The sequence below is a fragment of the Chlorocebus sabaeus genome, chromosome 1 (assembly GCF_047675955.1).
Source record: "Chlorocebus sabaeus isolate Y175 chromosome 1, mChlSab1.0.hap1, whole genome shotgun sequence".
NCBI lineage: Eukaryota > Metazoa > Chordata > Mammalia > Primates > Cercopithecidae > Chlorocebus > Chlorocebus sabaeus.
Window position 1 is genome coordinate 47,285,945 of NC_132904.1, and position 20,052 is coordinate 47,305,996.

The 20,052-nt window shown below is 48.9% G+C and overlaps 1 protein-coding gene across 1 annotated transcript in view; it reads right to left on the reverse strand.

Annotated features, from left to right (window-relative positions):
* OTOG (otogelin) overlaps positions 1 to 20,052 on the reverse strand; it is a 109,603-nt gene that overhangs the window by 81,709 nt on the left and 7,842 nt on the right. Inside the window, exons 3-16 of the mRNA XM_037999621.2 lie at positions 19,398 to 19,473; positions 18,138 to 18,230; positions 17,829 to 17,983; positions 15,121 to 15,239; positions 13,696 to 13,901; positions 12,707 to 12,837; positions 12,380 to 12,486; positions 11,863 to 11,972; positions 11,361 to 11,489; positions 10,192 to 10,300; positions 9,865 to 9,911; positions 9,199 to 9,344; positions 2,018 to 2,150; positions 930 to 1,107 (exon numbers count right to left, since the gene is read on the reverse strand). Coding sequence (XP_037855549.2) covers positions 930 to 1,107; positions 2,018 to 2,150; positions 9,199 to 9,344; positions 9,865 to 9,911; positions 10,192 to 10,300; positions 11,361 to 11,489; positions 11,863 to 11,972; positions 12,380 to 12,486; positions 12,707 to 12,837; positions 13,696 to 13,901; positions 15,121 to 15,239; positions 17,829 to 17,983; positions 18,138 to 18,230; positions 19,398 to 19,473 — 1,739 coding nt within the window. The remainder of the gene's footprint in view (positions 1 to 929; positions 1,108 to 2,017; positions 2,151 to 9,198; positions 9,345 to 9,864; positions 9,912 to 10,191; positions 10,301 to 11,360; positions 11,490 to 11,862; positions 11,973 to 12,379; positions 12,487 to 12,706; positions 12,838 to 13,695; positions 13,902 to 15,120; positions 15,240 to 17,828; positions 17,984 to 18,137; positions 18,231 to 19,397; positions 19,474 to 20,052) is intronic.

Sequence of the window (20,052 nt, forward strand, 5' to 3'; positions counted from 1 at the left end):
GGAAAGTGGCAAACAGCATACACACTAAACCAAGGTCTCCTCCTGCTATTTGGCCAGCTACCCTAACATCAGCCCTACCAGGCAAAGCACAGTAAGAATGCCACAGTTTTAAATGTATATGCATTGAAAAGCTCTGAGCTTTATTTTGTTCTTGTTCTTCACAGCAAATCTGAATTCTCTTTTTTGGCTAAAGAATGCCTCCCCTGTTTCTTCTGCATCCCCTAATACATGTAACTTGAAGGACTGGCTAGAAACTCCAGCCTTTAAAATCAACCCTTTGTTCTCCTTTCGAGGAAACTTCCCAAGTTCCTAACCTATGTCTGTGCCCAAATATGTCAGCTCACAGTAAACAGCCTTTCCCTGAATATTGGGAGGCTCACGGGGTGCAAACTCAAGAGCCTTCAAGTACCAGGTAGGAAAGGTATATGGGTTATACTTGCCTGGTGGGTTAGAAAGTGGGAATGTTAGTGTCCTTGGCTTACTAGGGGCTTACGCTCATCTAAAGGTGGTGTCAACCTCAATTAAAACAAACAAAACCATGAGCCAAATCCAAGTCCATCCGAGGTACTCGGTTTTAAGACCTCGTTCTAAAACAGCATTTCTCAAGGTATGGCCCATAGACCTCCCATACTGGAATCTTAGGGGTGCTTATCAAAAATAGGATTCCTGAGTCCACCCTAAATCTTGACGAGCAGGACTCAGGAATCAGTGTTTTAACAAGCTCCTGAGGTGATTCCACACATAGAGGACTGTAAACCGCTGCTTTAAAGAAACATACTTAAATGTAAATGTAGAGAAATAAATAACTAATGGTGCGTGCTGGGCACAGTGAAGGCCCATGGGAGAGACATTTAAGCAGTGCCTCTAGATACCCAGCCCTAAGGGGCCCATTTCCCCTCTTCTTCCGGTTCCATGGCAGGGCTACGTACAGGAAGTCGTCCTGCGTGTTGCCATTGAAGGTGCCGCAGAGGCCCACGGTGTCCTCCACCCATCGCTGGTCCACCTGCAGGTACAGTCGGAGTCCTTCACGGTCGTAGAGGACCCGCACGCCCACATTCGTCCTCACCCGCAGGAACACGGAGGACAGCCTACGGATCTCAAAGGCGTCTGGGCACAGAATCCGAAAGGGGAGAGTGGGAGGGCAGCCAGTACACACCCCGCCCACCACCACCACCTGCCTGGCGCGCTCAGACTCCCACACCTGGCCCAGTCTTCGCCCCCACTGAAGCCGTGCCTGCCATGAAGCTAGTTTGGGGAGGCTTGAGGAAACCCTGTTCAGTGATGAAATCAGGACCCAGAGATAACTTCCCATGGCAGCCTGGGTTGAGAAATTTTTTTTAGCATCAAGTGCCAATTAAAGCTTTGCTCCCACGAAGGAACTGGTACACGTTTCCTCCTCTAGCAGAAGGAGGATTCTGTAACTACCCATTCTCTTCACAGTGGCTACAACACAGTTTTATTATGGAAGCTTATGATACAATTTTAGATTCAAGTGTAACAAATTTAAATTTTAGATTTTATTGTAGAACATTTTATACCCTTTATGGTTTATATTTATTTCTGCAGCCTGTTGACACCCAGTGCATCTCCACTCCTCCCAACCTTGAGCCTCTGTTGTTTTCTTTCTTTCTGGTGCTAGGTTTTTATTTCTTAATCGTTTTGCCATTTTTGTTACATGCGTTTCTTATGAGCTACACATAAATTCCTTGTGGAATCAGACAGTATAACAAGTAGTTAATAAACAAATTATGAGAGTCAGGATGGGAAACACCCACGCATATGCTCATGTTAGGAGAAGCCATCATACTACTAGGAAGCCCACTGTCCTGTTGAGGTGGGAGAAAGACACATTTTTGGAGTCCACATTTTTGCAACCAAAGTGTCCCCTATCCTGACCTACCCAGTACTAGAATATGAGTTTTTGCCAGGGTAGCAGCCCTTTTAGCCAGCGGAGCCTGGGAAGAAAGGTCCAAACCCTCAGTTCCCAACTAGGTCTGTTGTCTACCCCAAACTGTACCATCTGTGTATGGCGGGATGATCTTGTACTGGTCAAACAGAAGGATATCCCCTGCCTGGGTCAGGGTCACCTGCCTCCGAGGGTCCTGGTGCAGAATCACTGACACTGACTGGACACAGGCTCCATCTTGGTTCTGGAGAGATAGAAAGGTCAATGGGGCAGTATTGGTCTGACCATCCTGCTGGATACAACAGAACCCTCTAGGGACAGAGACCCCAGCCCAGCTTGAGAGACAGTTTCCTCAGAATGACAGACAGAGCCCCAGGGATATCAGGGATTATCCAACCAAATGCCCTCGTCTGGGAATGAGCAGGGAGAGGCTCAAGTTGGAGAAGGTTAGTGGCAGAATGTGATAACACTAATAAAAATGATAGTCAACTCTCAGGTTATCTGATGACACAGAGCAGAGATGGAACCCAGATGGCCCAGAGTCCAGCCTGAGAAACACTGGCCTCCCCCACCTCATCACAACCCAGAACTTTAATTTCATCGCTTTATGGGTATTTTTATAATTCATTTCATGTGTCACATCCTGCATTCCACTGACAGGCAGGCAGGAAATGAGGTAATATTCTCTGGCCTCACGTTCTCTATCTCTAAAATGGCCACACATTGGGCCCCTTTTGTACCTCCCTCCACAGGAAAACATCCACACAATCATTCATTTAAACACTTAACTGAGCACCAAATATGTGCAAGTCATACTATATCAGACTTTATGGATTCAGTGATAAGACTAAGTTTCTGTCCTCATGGCAATTACATACTGTGTGGCACACAGACATTAAATAAGTAATTACAAAGTTGATTATTCAATTATAATTGTGATCAGTGCTATAAGCAGGTGTAGAGTGTTAGAAAAGCATATGACTGAACCAGACTTGGTCTGCAGAGGTAGAAAAGGCCTTCCTAGGGAATGATAATAACATAAAATTATCATAATAATAAAATCCATAATAATATCACAATATTATTAGGATATTACAACCAACAATTAACTTTCATATGGAATTAGTATGTGCAGGTGCTGTTCAAATCTGTTTATATATATTCACTCGCCAAACTCTGATAGCAATCTGATTAAGAAAGTATTACTAACAACCCCATTTTGCAGATTAGAAAACCAAGGCTCATAAAACGGTGACATTTGAGTTGAAATCTGAAGGATGCATGGAAGCTAGCTGGGCAAAGAGAGAAGAGGAGGAAGGAGACATCCAGGCAAAAGGAACAACTTATACAAGCTCTGTTATGGGAAGTCGTTTAATGCATTCAAGGGCATAAAGAAGACCAAAGGGACCAGAACCCATCAGGCAAAGTGGTTTAAGATAAGGTTCAAGGCTGGGCACAGTGGTTCATCCTTATAACTCCAGCCCTTTGGGAGGCTGAGGCGGGAGGATGGCTCGAGCCCAGGAGTTCAAGACCAGCCTGCTCAACATAGAGAGACCCTGTCTCTACAAAAATAAAAAATAAAAATAATTTTTAAAAAGGTTCCAGAGGTAGGTAAAGGCCAGCTTAGGCAGAGCCTTGAAATATTTTTAGACTTTATCTTAAGTCCAACAGCCAACCAGAGAAAGTAAACCAGGAGAGTGACACAGTGAAGTGACAGAACGATCAGGGCTTGAAACTTTAAAGAAAGTCATTGTGCAACAAGCCACAAGCATCCTTCTGAGTTCCTGCCCAGGGGGACAGGAAATCCCTGAAACAGTTCAAAATCATTGTGTCTAAAACATCATCTTCTTTGTTCAACCCACTCATCCTCTAGTCCCCTCTGGACATGTCACCTGTGTGGGAATAAAGCCCACACCCTTTAGTCAAAAGTTTCAGGTTCAAATCTTAATGTAACTGAAAGCTATGAGACCTTAAAGAAGTCACTTAAATTCTCCAGATCTCAGTTCTCTCCTCTGCAAAATAGAGATACAACAACACTTGGTTGTACCCAATCCTACCCAGTTGGGTACAGATTTTTAAATGTGCATAAAATATTTTGGAAGTTGCATTTACCTGCAAAAGCCCACAGAACTTTACTAAGAGTGAAACTTGATGTAGGCAAATTCTCACAACCATGTAGGAGGGGATCCCAGCATGAAATGTAGATGACAACAAAATAATCTAACTGCAATACAAACGTATGAAACAAACTCAGTGAAAAGAGTGGGAGGAAAGGTGTTGACATAAGTAACTTTGTAAATAAGTGGAATTTATAAGACTAAAGGCAAAAGAAACTGCACAAAAACTGTACTTTAGTTGATAAAGTTATTTCCTATAGAGATATACATTAATAATAGGAATATACATGAATACTGGAATTGAACAATTAGGTAAATGGATGGTGTATGGTGAAGGCCAGGTTTCTTACTGTTAGTGTGAGTATTTACAGATAAGCAAGAGGAGGAAGCTAGAATAATCCATGTGGAATGGATTAGAACTGGATGATCAGTATGAAGTCATGTTTAGCACATATAGAGACAGATGGTTATATAGAGAAATATTTATAGTTATGGGTATGTACAAAGATAAACATGGTTATGCATATACAGTCAGCTGTCCATATCCAGGGGTTCTGCATCCATGGATTCAACCAACCACGGATTGAAAATATTTGGAAAAAAATATGGATGTTCACGTCTGTACTGAACATGTACAGACTTTTCTTACCATTATTCCCTAAAAATATAGCATAACAACTATTTATATTAGCATTTACATTGTATTAGGTATTATAAGTAATCTAGAGATGATTTAAAGTATACAGGAGGATTAGCATAGGTTATATGCAAATACTATATACCATGTTATGTAAGGGATTTGAGCATCTGTGGATTTTGGTATCTGCAGGGAGTGGGGCGCTAGAACCAGTCCCCCACAGATAATGAGGATATTTCCTCTCTCTGTCAGCTAAGAAGGCTTAAAAGAAGTCATACCCCAGTGGCAATGAGCACATCTCATACCCAGATCTTAATTCTAATACCATTGTCCAATAAAAGGAACCAGGAGAGCCTAGTAATATTTTTGGAGAAATGGATGATGCTAGGACTGGGACGGGAACTACACATGATAGGCCTGGTGCATCTAATAGGCCCAGAAAGTAAAGATGTGAATGCACACACACACACTCAAGCTCCACCACCACCAGCATATACACACACAATGATGAAGGTGTGTCAAAGGGACACAGGAGTCAACTGAATGATCTCCCAGTGCCCAAAGCTAGAACAATTCAAGTAAGAACATAAAGGTGTAGTGGATTATAACTCAAAGTATAAAATAAATAGCCATAAGTCTATGCTGATATAAATAAGTAAATGGGAGAAAAGAGACAAATCTCCCTGGCAGGAAAGTTCTAAACAATGTATGTAGATTCTCTGCCTTCAAGGAGGGGGAGCATAACTTCCCACTCTGTAAGTGTGGGCTGCCCATAGTGACTTCCTTCCAAAGAGAACAGTATGGAAAGGGGGAAAAAGGAATAAGTTTACAGTGGAGAAACCTGAAAAATACTACCTACACCAGATGATCAAGGTCATAATCAACAGTGATAAACCATGTTGATCGTACATACCATGGATAAGATGTGATGAACATGGCACTTTACCTCTGTGATCTTCCTCCCAAAAAACCATAACCCTAGTCTAACCATGAGAAAAATAAATCAGACAAATTCCAATAGAGGGCCATTCTCCAAAACACCTGACCAGCATTCTTCAAGCTTTCAAGATGATCATAAGCAAGGGAAATCTGAGGAACTGTAACATCTATGAGGGGCCTGAGGAGACATGATGACTATATGTAACCTGGTACCCTGGATCAGAAAAATGACATTAGGTAAAAAAACTATAGAAATCTAAATAAGGTATGCAGTTTGGCTAATGGTAATCTATTAACATCGTTTCATTATTTTTAACAAATGTACCCTACTAATGTAAGATGTCAAGGGAAACTGGTTGTAGGATAGACAGGAACTCTAGGTACTATCTTGGCAATATTTCTGTAAAGCTAAAGATGCTTTAAAACATAAAGTCTACTTTAAAAAAACCTTTGAGGACTGCAAACACTGCATAGATTCTGGGGTGGATGTGTTAAGACGCTGTGATAACATCCAACCCTAGGTCGAGCTCAGCTCTGCCTCCTGCTGGCTGTGGATTCTCGGAAATGCCCCAAGCCTCTGTCAACCTGTCTCATTACATTTAAAATGGGGAGAATGATAACTACAACATGGGGTATGTTAAGACTTAAATTACATGTTGTTTGCAAAGTAATTAGTCAAAGTTCAAGGCACTGTGTAAATACTTTATCATTGTCATTATCATCCTCTCTGTGAATGTCCCCGCGCCACTCCATGCTGGTCACCCAAGACTGCAGTCATAGCTTCCTCTTTAACTTCTCTCCCACACACTCCCCACTTCACCAGACACAGTCAGTCAGTTGCCAAGTCCTCTGCGTCTGCTTTAATGGATCCTGGACTATTCCAACCTCATTGTTTTTCTCATATAATCTAATCAACCCTTGGAGTGCCCTCCCTCTCCTTACCCAGGCATACTGATTTCTATGAATATTTTTAGGGTCACTTTTTAGGTCCCTCAGACCAAATGCCACTTCTATCGTGAGGTTTTTCCTGATCCTTTTTTCTGACCTGCAGGACTGTTTCTTCCACAGAGCTCCCCTGTGACGGCACTGATCGTGTTGTAGCTTATATGGAAGCTGTCTAAAGACTCCCTACAGACCACAAGAGCCTGGAGATAGGATCAGGGTCTGATTACTCTGCGTAACCTCACCATGCCCAGCACAGAGCTGGCACAGGGCTGGCCCTCCATGGGCCCATCACATGGGTGAAGTCACAAGGAGGAGAGCTGGCCCAACGTAAAAAGAACCTGCTATCAAGAGGCACTGTCCCGCAAAGAAGAGGGTTGCCTCAGGCCAAGGCTGGCCCACCACCTATCAGAGACCTGGTAGAGAGAAGGGCTGATGGCCAGGCGTGGTGGCTCACATCTATAACCCCAACACTGGGAGGCTGAAGCAAGTGAATCCCACGAGCCCAGGAGTTTGAGACGAGTCTGGGCCACATGATGAAGCTCCAACTCTACCAAAAAAAAAAAAAAAAAAAAAAACTACTAGCCAGGCGTGGTGGTATGTGCCTGTGGTACCAACTACTTAGGAGGCTGAGGTGGGAAGGGACACTGAGTCTAGGAGGTTGAGGCTGCAGTGAGCTGAGATTGCACCACTGCATTCCAGCCTGGGTAACAGAGTGAGATCCTGTCTTCAAAAAAAAAAAGAGGGGGATACTGAGTAAGGGACCCTGAGGCCCAATAGCCCCCAGGATTCTGTGAGTGGGAAGGAGCAGCTGGGCTGTGCCTGTGTGTCCTGTCTTGTCTTATGCCACCCTCAGGATGTGATGGGAATGACCCCACTTTTGAGGAAGAGCAGCCTCCTGACTCAGAGAGCAGCCAAGCCAGGGCCGGACCATTCTCTAGCAGAAAGAAGGGAGGGGGACACTCAGGCCAAAAGGAGAAGAAAGCCCAGACCTCTGCCTCATCCAGTTCAGTCTGCGTCCCCAGGGCCATGGAGTGACACCTTCAGCTGATGCCTGCTCACATTCAGGGTCCTCAGTGCTAGGGGCTGGAGCAAGGCCAGCAGGGAGGCAGGACTGTGGGGCAGCTGCCCTGGCTGTGGGTGTGAGCTCCTGCTGTGATGCACAGGGAGGAGCTTGGGCACAGCCCAGACTGGGGCTTCCAGGGTTGGCTGAGCATGATCAGCCCAGGGACAACGGAGTCTCTTCTGAGAGACAAACAAACCCCCATCTACCCCAGACTTGCACGTTGGCCATTTTCTCAGTTATGTTCACAGGTGACTGACACAGCTCATGAATCATGTCCTCCAGGAAGCCCTTCCAGATTCACTTCACACCTCTGTCACCCAGTGCCCAAGTAAAACAACAACAACAACAAGGAGTTCCCCCGTGGAGATCCACCCTGTGCCCTCCATGTTCTCACAGCTGGCTATAGCCCAGTTACAACAGTTCACTTGCCTGCCTTGCTCACCAAACTATAGGGCCCAGGGAGGTGGAGCCATGCCTAATTCATCCCAGTCTCCAAGACCCAGCTTCTGGCGCAAATAGGTATTCAACGTTTGCAGAAGGAAGGACAAAAGGATGGAAGGAAAGAAGGAAGGAAGGAAGAGAGGGACGAATGTTGAAGATGCAATCCAACAAAGCAGAGAAGATAAAAGTTGAATTAAACCAATTTTAGAGATTTTTTTTTTAAAAACACTGAGGTCCACTCCATGATCAGAAATTCCAGTTAATAATTTATAAGGAAGAGATTTTTGTGTGCCATTCACACTGGTCTTTCTAACATTGTTTTGAGCTTATTTCAGTAAATATTTTGGGATTTTTTTTTTTTTGTAAAATGGATATAATTTTCCTAATACAAGTGTGCAACAACAAAAGAAGTTGCCTGTATGCCAGTTCAAATTGTTCGGTATAAGGGTGCTCTTTAAAGACACAGAGTTATCCTAGAAACTTCATTCTTTTTTATTTGAAATTTTAAGTCAAGTCCTATATAAAGACCACAGCAGTGCAAAATGGTGTACTTTTTAAAAAATTGTGGAATGTAAAATGTTTGAAAATTAATTTTCTTTATGTGTGAAGACACGTAAAGTATGGAAGGAAACCAACCATCAAAACTAACTTTTTGTAGATAACCATTACATTTCTTTGTGTGTGTGTGTGTGTGTGTGTTTTGTTGTTGTTATTGTTGTTGTTTGAGACGGAGTCTCACTCTGTTGCCCAGGCTGGAGTGCAGTGGTGTGATCTCGGCTCACTGCAAGCTCCACTTACTGTTTCAATGCCAGCATGTATTCTACAAGAGATTTGTTTCATAAATTAATTGATTTAAAAGTAGTGCCAGTGTTACACTTTCATATGTACATATATATACACATGAATATAATATATATATTTAGGTAGTAAAATCCTAAAACAAAAGCCAAAAACCCACTGAGGCCCGGGAAAGGGAAGTGACTCAGTGAGCAGAGGTGCTTGGGCTGGAACCCAGTCTTCTTCCCAGAGAGAAGAGGCAGAAGGTGGGGGCCGTGGGAAGGCCTGAGCCCTGTCCTAAGTCACAGTCTCTCTCGGGGGCAGTAGGCAGGAGTAGCTGGGTGGATCAGGCCTGGGGAACCCCAGCTCTTACCAGGCCACATGGGGCGTTCTGCAATGTCACGGTGAAGGTGCCCGAAGAGCGGCTCTTGGCCAGGATGTACTGACACGTGGCGGGGAACGTGTACCGGCGGCCGTCAAATGTTGTGAAGTGAATGTCACCAGTCACTGAGCACTCAGCTGAGAGGTAAAGAAAGACCATTGACCCACGGGAGCTGCCCCAGGGGAACTCTGCCCTGCAAGCTCCAAGCATGAGGAGGACACAGCACCCCGCCCTCCAGAATAAGAGAAGTGTAAGGAATGAGGCCTGGCCTCGGAGAGCCCTGGGCAGTGGGAGACGCAGGTCTGTTCCCAGAGAACTCTCTGAAGACAGGCACAGCCCTGCCCTGGGGATCTCCCTCGGAGGGGAGACCAGGGCCTGGCCTTGAGGACCAGCCTTAGTCCAAGTCCTCCTAGCTCAGGAAGGTCCTTAGATGTACGGAACCCATGGAAAACCCTTCTTCTTCTGGAAAACCCTTCCTGGCAGGGGCTGGAGCCAGACCTTAATTAGGCAAAGTGATTCTGAGGAAACAGGGGCCCTGGCTTAGCCAATGGAACTGAGTGACACCCCCACCCACAGCAAGCCTGGCCCCCAGAGATTCCTTGCCCAAAAACCAGACTGGTGGAAGGGAGTCTAGTACAAGGTGGGGGTCAGACATACCTGGGCAGACAGCTGTGCTGCACTCCCACTTGCCTGCGGTGCATGTGCTAAAACACAGAGACCGTGGAGGCAAAAGGTCACCCCTCGAGGCCTGGGCTAGATGCTGGGAAACTGCAGGGCCCACAGCCCTCAATCTTCCCATCTCTAAAATGGGTGGTAGAGATTTCCCCCATGGATTGGATCTAATGAGATTCCCCTGGGACTCAAAGGCACTGAGTGAGTGCCCCGATGCCAGCCATTAGCACTCCTAGACCCCAGATGGGCAGCCCTCGTGGAAAGCGTCAGTGGCCATGCCCCACACCCCACTTCCCAGCAGCAGACACAGACCAAGCATTGCAGTCTTCCTTCACCACAGAGCCAGGTGGGTACAGAGTCCCGTGAAACTCACAGGGACACTCAGCTGGTGCCACGCAGCCCCCATCCTCGAAGATGAGCCCTAGAGTGACAGCAAAGGGCCAATTAACTCACCTCTGCCCCTGTTCACAAACCATTTGTGGCTCCCCAGGGCCTGCGATAAAGATCCCCTTGTCTAACTTCCTTCATCTCCGAACCCACTTCCCAACTTTCTCCTCCATAAATCCTTGGCTCAGGCCAGAAGTGAGCACCTGATGAAAGAATCCCACCTCTAGACCTTTGCTCAGAGAACTGCCCACAACCCCATTCCCAACCTGCACACAAGTTTCTCTTTACCACCTCTCAAAAGCCTGTCACCACATCGAAAACAGCTTAGGTACCAGGCACCACCTCCTCCAGGAATGACTTCCCTGACAACCTCTCCCCATTCTGAATTCCTGTAATTTTTCTTGTCTGAACCCCTGAGCTTGCCTTCACCACATCATACCCTAGACTGGTCATATGAGTGTCATATCTCTGAAACCAGATTCTGGTTCCCAAAGTCAATGCCTTTATCTTTATATTTTTTATCTCAACCATCCTCCTAGCCAAGTGAGTTGCACACTGTAGATGTGCTGCAAATTTATACACTGAAAAACAGATACAGTCCCCATACATAGACCAATGCTTAAACAAATGTATATGTATATATAAACCAATGACCTGTTCTCACACACACCTTAAGAAGCGCAGTTCTGATTAATTTAAATATCCCTATGAAATCAAATGTCTTGACGAATCTTTCAAGAGGCTGCAGTTCTGTCCCCACCCTCACTTCCCTTAAATCATTTATTCATTTGTTAATTGTTTGCTCCCCCCTTCCCTTCCCTTCCCTTCCCTTTCCTTCCTTCCTTCCTTCTTTTTCTTCCTTCCTTCCTCCCTCCCTCCCTCCCTCCCTCCCTCCCTCCCTCCCTTCCTTCCTTCCTTCCTTCCTTCCTTCCTTCCTTCCTTCCTTCCTTCCTTCCTCCTTCCTTCTTCCCTTCCTCCCTCCCTCCTTTCCTTCCTTCCTTCCACAAACAGGCATCTTCTGAACTCCTGTTTGATGCCCATCTGTGCTAGGCCAGAAAGATGGTGCCAGGCACCTACGTCTGCCCCTAGCATACCACTGGGGCAATAGCAGCCATCCACACAGGCAATCTCACTGTCCACGCAGGATGCCCGGGGCTGGCAGGAGGCAGGGCAGCAGGCGATGCACTCGTTGTAGGTAAAGGCCTTCTCCTTGCAGTGCACAGCTTGGGAAGGAGGGAGTCCATGGTCTGTCAGTTACTGGCCCCAGCTCTGCCAGGACCCAGCTCCTACCCAAGGCCGTGTGGTGGGGATGGGAGGCAGGGCTTTGATTTTCATGACTCCCTAGTCCCAGAGGGAGCACTGGGTGCCCAGGAAGTTGACAAGGAGGAGGAATTACAAGGGGAGGCTCTGAGAATCACCCAGGCTAGTCCCTCCCACTCTGAGCCTCAGTTTTTTCATCTGTCACATGGTAATAAAACCTTGGGGCTGAGAGTTCTGACAACTGTGATTCTGAGCAGGACAAGACGTTGAGCTGAGGCCTGAGAATGCCACCCACAGCCTGAAGCCCTCCCTGCCGCACTACTGGGCTGCACCTACTGCATTGCCGGAGCTGGGTCCTCCAGCCCTGCAGGGGCCGCCCTGCCTGGGCACACGCCCGGGCATACTCTGCAAGTGCCCGGCACCAGGTGGCTTCATCGCCCATTGATCTGTGCAGAGAAACCAAGGGTCTCACTGGAACAAAACCCAAAGTGCCACCAGCCCGCCACCATCCCATAGAGACTGCCAGGGCTTCAGGGCACCTCTCCTCTCCACCCAACTGGGAAAGGCTGCCCAGGAAGGCATCTAGGTGAACAGATGCCTAGACTTGAGCCACAAATCCTGGATTCTAGTCCCAGCATTGCCACTAACTTGTTGTGTGACCCTAATGGGGTCTGGCCCCATTTCCAGGCCTCAGTTGAATGGGGTGACTCTGTCCCACTTAGGCAGATAAGAATTTCAGAGCCTTGGGAAGCAGATCTGGCAGTGTCTGGGATCACCCAGCTTGGTGGCCCATGTGCTGAGCACTCACCCCAATGCGAGAGGGTTCCCCATAGCCCACACCACCCCTACTCACTGGCAGAGATCACTGGTACAACTGGCTGTGAAGGGCAGAGGGCTGACATAGGCATGGCAGGCATCAAACGGGGGCCGCAGTAGAGCCTCACACTGCTCATACACGCCCTAGAGCAAGGGACCAGGAGCCACGGCTGGGGGCTGGCAAAGCCACACACAGCCCCACAGAAAACCCCAACTTGAACTGGAGAAAAAGGGAGAGGAGGGCAGCGAAGAGAGGGATAGGGCCAAGGGCACCAGCCAGTCAGGTCCCACAGCCAGTGGCTTTTGAAGAATTGGAGAGCACGTCAGGCTCTAGGGTGGAGGAGTCTTTCCCCAAGCTCCAGACCTGCATGGTTCCTGGGTTCTGCTGCAGGCACGGTGGGCGAGGCAGGGAGGAGGTTGTGGGCCCTGGAGGCTGGTTAGGGGCCTGCTCCTGCCAGCTGTGCACAAACTCAACCACGTCGTCAGTCAGCTTCCCTGGAGGAGGGAACTGACATCATGGTGGGGCAGTGATGGGGTTGGGTGTACAGGAGGGACAGAAGGCTCTAAGGGAAAGCAGATCCCAAGGGATGGGTAAGGAGTTTTGAAGAATCCGGTCTCCTGAGCTCCCATCCCAATCAGGCTTTCCCAACTGAGCCATTCTCCTGAAAAAGCTGTTTGGTAGTAATAGCCAAGAATGCTCAGGAACCTGTAGTAACTCCCTATGGCTCCAAACTCAGGGAATGCAGCACCACGCACTGGAAAGAGAACTGGTGTGTTAGCCTGAACAAGTTCCTGTGTGTCTCTGAGCCTCATATTTGCCATAGGGAACATAATTCCCCAGTGAGATTGATGCAAGGACTACTTGAGATGATGCATGTAAAGTGTTTAGTATGGTGTAGGTGTTCAAAAGGGGTCACGACCCTTCTGGCCAGAGCCACCATGATTTGGCCCTGAACGCTTCACTCACTTCCTACCACTCCTCCATAGGTGTCTTTAGCTGGGCCAATTCTCTTCCTGGCTGTCTCTAGCCCTCTGCTCCCTACCTACCCACCCCATCCCCCACATTGCAGGGTCAATCCCACCTGCAAAGTGTCCATTAGATACCTACACAACCCTAGTGGGAATTCTTATTATGACTATTTTTGCAGATGAAGAACCTGAGGTTGACAGTAGTTTAAGAACATGCCCAAGGACACACATTTGTTAGGAAGGGGCCCTTGGGCTTCCACGGGGTCTTTAATACCATGACCATGACCCCAGGGCTCTGTTCCAAGTCCTCTCCAACTCCTCCCAGCCTGACCTGTCCCCCAATCCCCACCAACACCTCTCAGAGGCCACCTGTCTGTGCCTCACCATAGCTGGTCACCAGATCATCCTGGGGGTCAGCATTGTTGTTCCCACACAGGCCGTGGGTCCAGCCCAGGAACTCTGGACTCATCTTGATGTAGACAGCTGAGGCACCGTCCCAGGCCAGCGTGAAGGCTGACTGATGCCGCACGATGACGTAGCCGGCAAGCTGCTGCAGACGGACGCTCCCCATTACATGCGGCAGTTGGACCCTGCAGGGCACATTCCAGAGCTTCAGGGTATCCACAATACCTCCACTAACCCAGTCTCTTCACCGAAGGAACACCCAGTCCCTAACCCTTGATCCAAGGCTCCCACTTCCCCTCCCCATGAATTCCCAGAATTCCCATGTGCCTGGAAGTATACCAGTAGACATGGATTCCTTTGTCTTTAGACTTTTTTTAAAATGGCAATTTCCCAGGCAGGAATAAATCTTAGAGTGAGTGACTCCAAGTTCCTTTCTCCCAGACAGGATAGGATATAAGCAAACATCTGCTTTATTTTTTTGGTGGGGAGCAGGAACCAAGTGGAAACAGAAGCCAAGAGAGGAGGAAAACTAGGAGTGCAAGAAAAGATGGCGGGCTCCAGCAGGCTTGACCACTTTCCCAGTTTTTCTGGTACAGACACCCCTAGCCAATCTGGAATTTGGCAACCTTCAACTCAGCAAAATATCAGGAAAGAAACAAAAGTAGTGTCTAACTAGCCACAAGACCCATTTACCAACTCTTCATTCACAGGAGAAACCTATAGGCCATCAATTTTACACTCAGCCCCAGAACAATTGGTTGGTTACCCAGTTTCCAGATCTGAAGCAGAAGATGAGGACAGGGAGAAGTGTCATTACAGGCAGACCCCATGACAGCAACAAGAAGTGACAGTGGACATCAAGAAAAGGAAAGAACGGTGAGGAAGAGATGCAAGAAATATTTCACAAAGGACCACAGTTGTGGCAATTTAGTGTGGGAGCAAGGGGTTCCCACGCCTCTGGTGGTCCCCCAGTCATCCCTGATGGCCCAGCAAGATGACTGACGTTCACAATGACCCTGTGTCATCAGAAATGGGTAAAAGTGTGCTCAGAATCTGCTGATAGAAGGTAGAAATTGCATGATCCATTTGGGAAGATTTTTGGAGGGAAAAGTAAGTGTGCTTATCATGACAAACTCTCAACTTGCTGGAAAACTCTATTTTCCTGAAAGCCTGCTGTCTGGAAATCCGCAAGATCTGAGAGTTCCAGGGGAAAAAAAATCATTCTGCATACCCCACTGGCAAGAAACCCAGTGACCTGCCCATATGCTTCCGCCCTGATGGTGGAAATTGCTGTTTGTCCCCAGAAAGCAATTTCCTTTGGGCTTGAGAAGAGCGGATGCTCACCCATCCACCACCACCAGTGTCAGAGATAGGACAACTCGATGTGGAAGGTGTTAGAGTTACCTCGCGCCTCCATGGGTGACCTCCTTGGCCAGATGGATCTCCTGCTCACCCGCAAAGAAGAGGCTGACAGCCTTGGAGCAGGTGTAGGGGGAAGAGCCGCACTGTGGGTCATTGTGCACCTGAGTAGGGAGTTCAGAGGCTGGTTTGCAGGCTCCTGCTACAGGCCTGACCCTGAGATTCGCACCTTGTTGAGTTTCCACTAATGCTGATGGCCTGTCCCCTGCATATCAACCACCTTTCCTCTGTGATTTTGCTCAGTCCCTATATATCACAGAGGGGAGGCAATGGATTCACACAGAGGTGAAGTGACTAAGGCCACACACACACACAGAGAACTAGGAAATCGCAGAGCCGGGATTCTAGCCCAGATCTGGATGACTCAGATCCCAGGGCTCTTCCTAGTCAATCATTCCATCTCTCTATGCCTATTTCCGAACTTTTTTGTTTATCCTACCCAGGATATCCCATCAGATTGAAGCCCAACAGACGTACTCCACCATCTCACACTCATACAGAACACAAACACACACATCTATACACACTCCATAAATTTCTCACATGACACTCTCAGTGTGCACACTATACACACACTCCCCTTTCCCCATGCCCCTGGCAGGTACAGATTGTAGCTTTCCCCTACACCTATAGGCACACATGTCACTCCTGAGCTGCTGTCACACACACACATATGCACACACACACACACACACACATCTCCTCTGCCCCCTGTTCAGACAGAACCCAGACTTCAAAGCCCATAGACCTAAAAGACGGGGTGGGGTAGAGGGGAGAGCTTCCCAGAGCTTATCCCTGCCAAGTGTGGAAACCCTTCCCAGGAACGCATCTTCCACCAGATTACTGTTCAATGTGATTAAGCAGGCTGGAGCCACTTCAACTACAAGTGGGAACTGCGAAAGCTACCCCATGGTCTAACTAAAGGGTTTTCAAGCTTTTGTGACCACGGCCCACAATAAGAAATATACATATAACTAAAAGTTTTACAAAATAATACTAATCCCTATCACGCATAATGCTTTCTTACAATATTTTCTATTTTATTTGTCTCATTTTTTTAATGATGGCTGTGATTCATTAAGTTGATGTTGTAACCCACAAATGTATGGCAATCCATTAGTCTAAGTAATTGTCACATATCCATCATGAAATGATGGATCATGAAAATCTCTGCTATGTGATAGGCCGAGGCAGAGAAAGGAAAATTGGCGGCAGTTCCCCGCCCATCCAGGGCATGGTCCCTAGGGCAGGCTCATAGGTCCATGCCTGAGACAGAAGGCTCACAAATGGCTAGCAGAGGGGAGACACTGAACACTGGGGTCTCCCCACACCCCCAACCCCTTGACCCTAACTCAGTACTGACCAAGGTGCCCTCCAACAGAGCTGGTTCTCCAAAGAGACTTTCCTCCAGGTGGAGGGGTATTGAGCTGTGACTGAAGGTGGCTCCCGGTTTAGCACACGGACTAGGCATGAAAATCAGGCCTGCCTGACAGTGGCTTTCACACATGTGTTCCCTTACTTCACAAACCTTTACTGAGCACCAATCCAGGCACAGAAAGACATGGCCCCTGGCCTAGAAAGCTCAAAGCTGGTAGAGAAAACCAACCCAAAACCAGACCTTTGTAAGAGAAATACAATGACAGGGTCATAATGTGGAACTTTGAGTTACCCAGTGAGGAGCTCCTCCGCCAGCTTGGAAGGTCAGGGGATCCAGGAGGGCTTCTTAGAGGAGGTGACTCTAAACTGAGTCATCCAGGACCTCCATCATTTCTCTGAGGCACTCTTTTCTTTCTTAGCACCCAATGATCTTTTACCCCAGAATGTTCTCAAGTCTGCCCACACTCTCCTACTCTTCACTTGGCGAACTCCAATTCATTCCTTAGATCCCAACTTAAATGTCACTTTTGCCGGGCACGGTGGCTCACACCTGTAATCCCAGCACTTTGGGAGGCTGAGTAGGGTGGATCATGAGGTCAGGAGATGGAGACCATCCTGGCTAACACAGTGAAACCCCATCTCTACTAAAAATACAAAAAGAAATTAGCCGGGCATGGTGGTGGGCACCTGTAGTCCCAGCTACTTGGGAGGCTGAGGCAGGAGAATGGTGTGAACCCAGGAGGCGGATCTTGCAGTGAGCCGAGATCCCGCCACTGCACTCCAGCCTGGGTGACAGAGCAAGACTCAATCTCAAAAAAAAAAAAAAAAAAAAAAAAAAAAGTCACTTTCTCCAGGAGGCTTTCCCAGGTCACCATCCTTCCCAATAAACAAGATTAGGTTTTCAGGACTTGTTCGTTTAGCATTTGGCATTTCTCCTCGGTAGCATTCAGTTGCACTTGAAATGAGTCATCTGATTTGATGTCTTTCTTCATTAGACTATAAGCTCTATGAGGACAAAGACTATATCTGTGTTGTTGTCTACAGGGCCTCCCACCACCAAACCTTATGCCAGAAAAGAGTACGGTATGCACTTAGTAAATGCTTGATGAATGAGTGGTTCAATGAATGAATGGCCAGAGTGAGTAGGTGAGGAAGAGCTGTGGAGCCTCCAGTGCAGACTGCCTAGGTGGGAGCTGGGGGGCGATGCAAGGAGGAAGGTGCCAGTTTCTCTAACTATGACAAGTAGAGCCCAGGCCAGCGCAGCCTCCAGAGCCTAGGGAAGCCTTCCTGAACAGGCATGGTAGGGGAAGCCTCACCTGGACGGAGAAGCTCTGTCCCTCAGGCTCATGGCGCCCCACCAGCGTGTAGCTGCCCTTCCCAGACAGGTAGTAGTAGAGCCCATCAAATGTCTCCACGTGGTGCTGCCCCCACGCCCGGCAAATGCTGTCCCTCTCAGGGCCGGCATTGTACACTGAGGGAGAGAAAAGAGAACCTCTCTGTGTAGCTACAGTGGGCACCAAGCCAGAGGCCGGTAGGTTCCAGCCCTGGAAGTGCTGCCCCCTTTCCCCCTAGCTTTCCTTGCACCCATGGTCCCTTCCCAGGGGTGGGGTGGAGCCCAGACCCACCCATCTGGCAGCGTGGTCCAGTGGCATTGAAGCGTCTGCAGTCACAGAAGGCCGGGTGCACACACTCACCTCCATTGAAGCAGGAGAACAAGTCTGCATAGGGGACACAGAGGCATTGCCCCATCAAGCTGAGATTGCCAGAACCCAGGGAGGCAGCCCTCTCAGGCTTCACAGGACCCAGACCCCCATGATAGGCAGCCCCAGCCCCAGCATTCCTCAGCAGTTAGCACAAGCTGGTGCCTCAGACCACAGCCCTGCCCGCTCCCTGGCAGGCAGGTGGGGTGGGGTTGCAGGGCATCTGCCTTCCATGTGCATCAAGTGGGCCCCAGGCCAGCTGCACCTGGGCCTTCAGTTCCTAGAGCTGTTCCTGGTTGGCAAGCCAGGCAGGCGGAACTGAGAATGGGGAACATGTGGGGTGAGCAGGGGGACTGCCCAGAGATCTGCAGCTGCTGCTCCTCCTCACTCCACACACTCAGGGAAGAGGCCACGGGGATAACCAGGCGACAGAGGAGAGGCCTGTAGCAAGAACAACCATAGATGAAGAGAAGACAAAAGCAGAGCAGACGGCGGCGAGGGAAGGAGCCATGATGTGAGAGGACAGGTGGGGGACACAGGACAGGTGGGAGACACAGGACAGGTGAGGGACACAGGACAGGTGAGGGACACAGGACAGGTGGGGGACACAGGACAGGTGGGAGACACAGGACAGGTGGGGGACACAGGACAGGTGGGGGACACAGGACAGGTGAGGGACACAGGACAGGTGGGAGACACAGGACAGGTGAGGGACACAGGACAGGTGAAGGAGGTAGGAACAGACACAGGACAGGTGGGAGGAGAGGCCACAGACCTAGGACAGGTGAGGTGGGCCATGGACACATGACAGGGAGTGGGGTCTACAGAAAACACAAGATGAAGGGCAATGCCACAGGAAGTAGAAAGAAGCCACAGAACCAGGGTGAGATGGAGGGGGAAATGACCACTAAATAATGAAGCACAGTCTCACTGGAGTCAGCCTGTGAGAGGGGAGTCCTGGGCCATGGTCATAGGAACCGGACTCTAGAGAGGAAGCTCTCCTCAGGCAGGAAGGAGAATGCAGAATGGCATGGTGGCCTGGGCCGGGGTGGGTGGAAGGAGACGCCAAGCAGGAAAAAGGGGTCATGGAGGCCTGAGGGAAGCCCCACTGCCCTCTGCCCTTTCAGGCCTCTGCCAGGGCTCTCCCATGCACAACCCATGGGCCACAATGAAGGTGCCACTTACAGGATGGTGCACACTTGGCCCGATGGAGCCGCCTTTCCCACAAAGACATGGCCACAGAGTCTGGGGCTTCAGCCTGCTTGTGAAGACAGGAGGAAGAGAACACATCGAGGGCTGACCTCAGGTTGGGTTCCTGGGCAGGGTTCCTGGTGACCACAGCCCTCCTTGTTCATCTTGTAGAGGGAAGTGCCCCTGCCACTCAGTGCCCCAGCCACTCCTCGCCTGGCCCCTCGAGGGGCAGAGGAGAAGGTTTAGGCCTGCCCTGGGCTCAGAGGAACAAAGGCTCAGCTCTTACCTTCCCAAGTGGCATCTCTGTGGCAGACCATGAGGCCCGTAGCTAGAATACATCCCCTCCCCTCCGTGCCCAAATACCTGCCAGCCTCCTCTTCTTCCCTTTCTCCCAGTAAACCCTCGTGTCCTCCACAGCCTCACACACCATCCCCTTGTCTGGATAAGGAGCATGAGGCAGAGCTAAGGAAAAAAGGCAGACCCTCACCCCAGGTCAGGTGAACATCTCACCCTCACAGCCACCCCCACCCCAAACTTCCTTTGGGGCTCTTCCAAGAGCAGCAAAACCAGCAGCCTACAGACCAACACCCCCTGTCCCCACACCTCAGTTCCCACAGACCAACACCCGCTGTCCTCACAACTCAGCTCC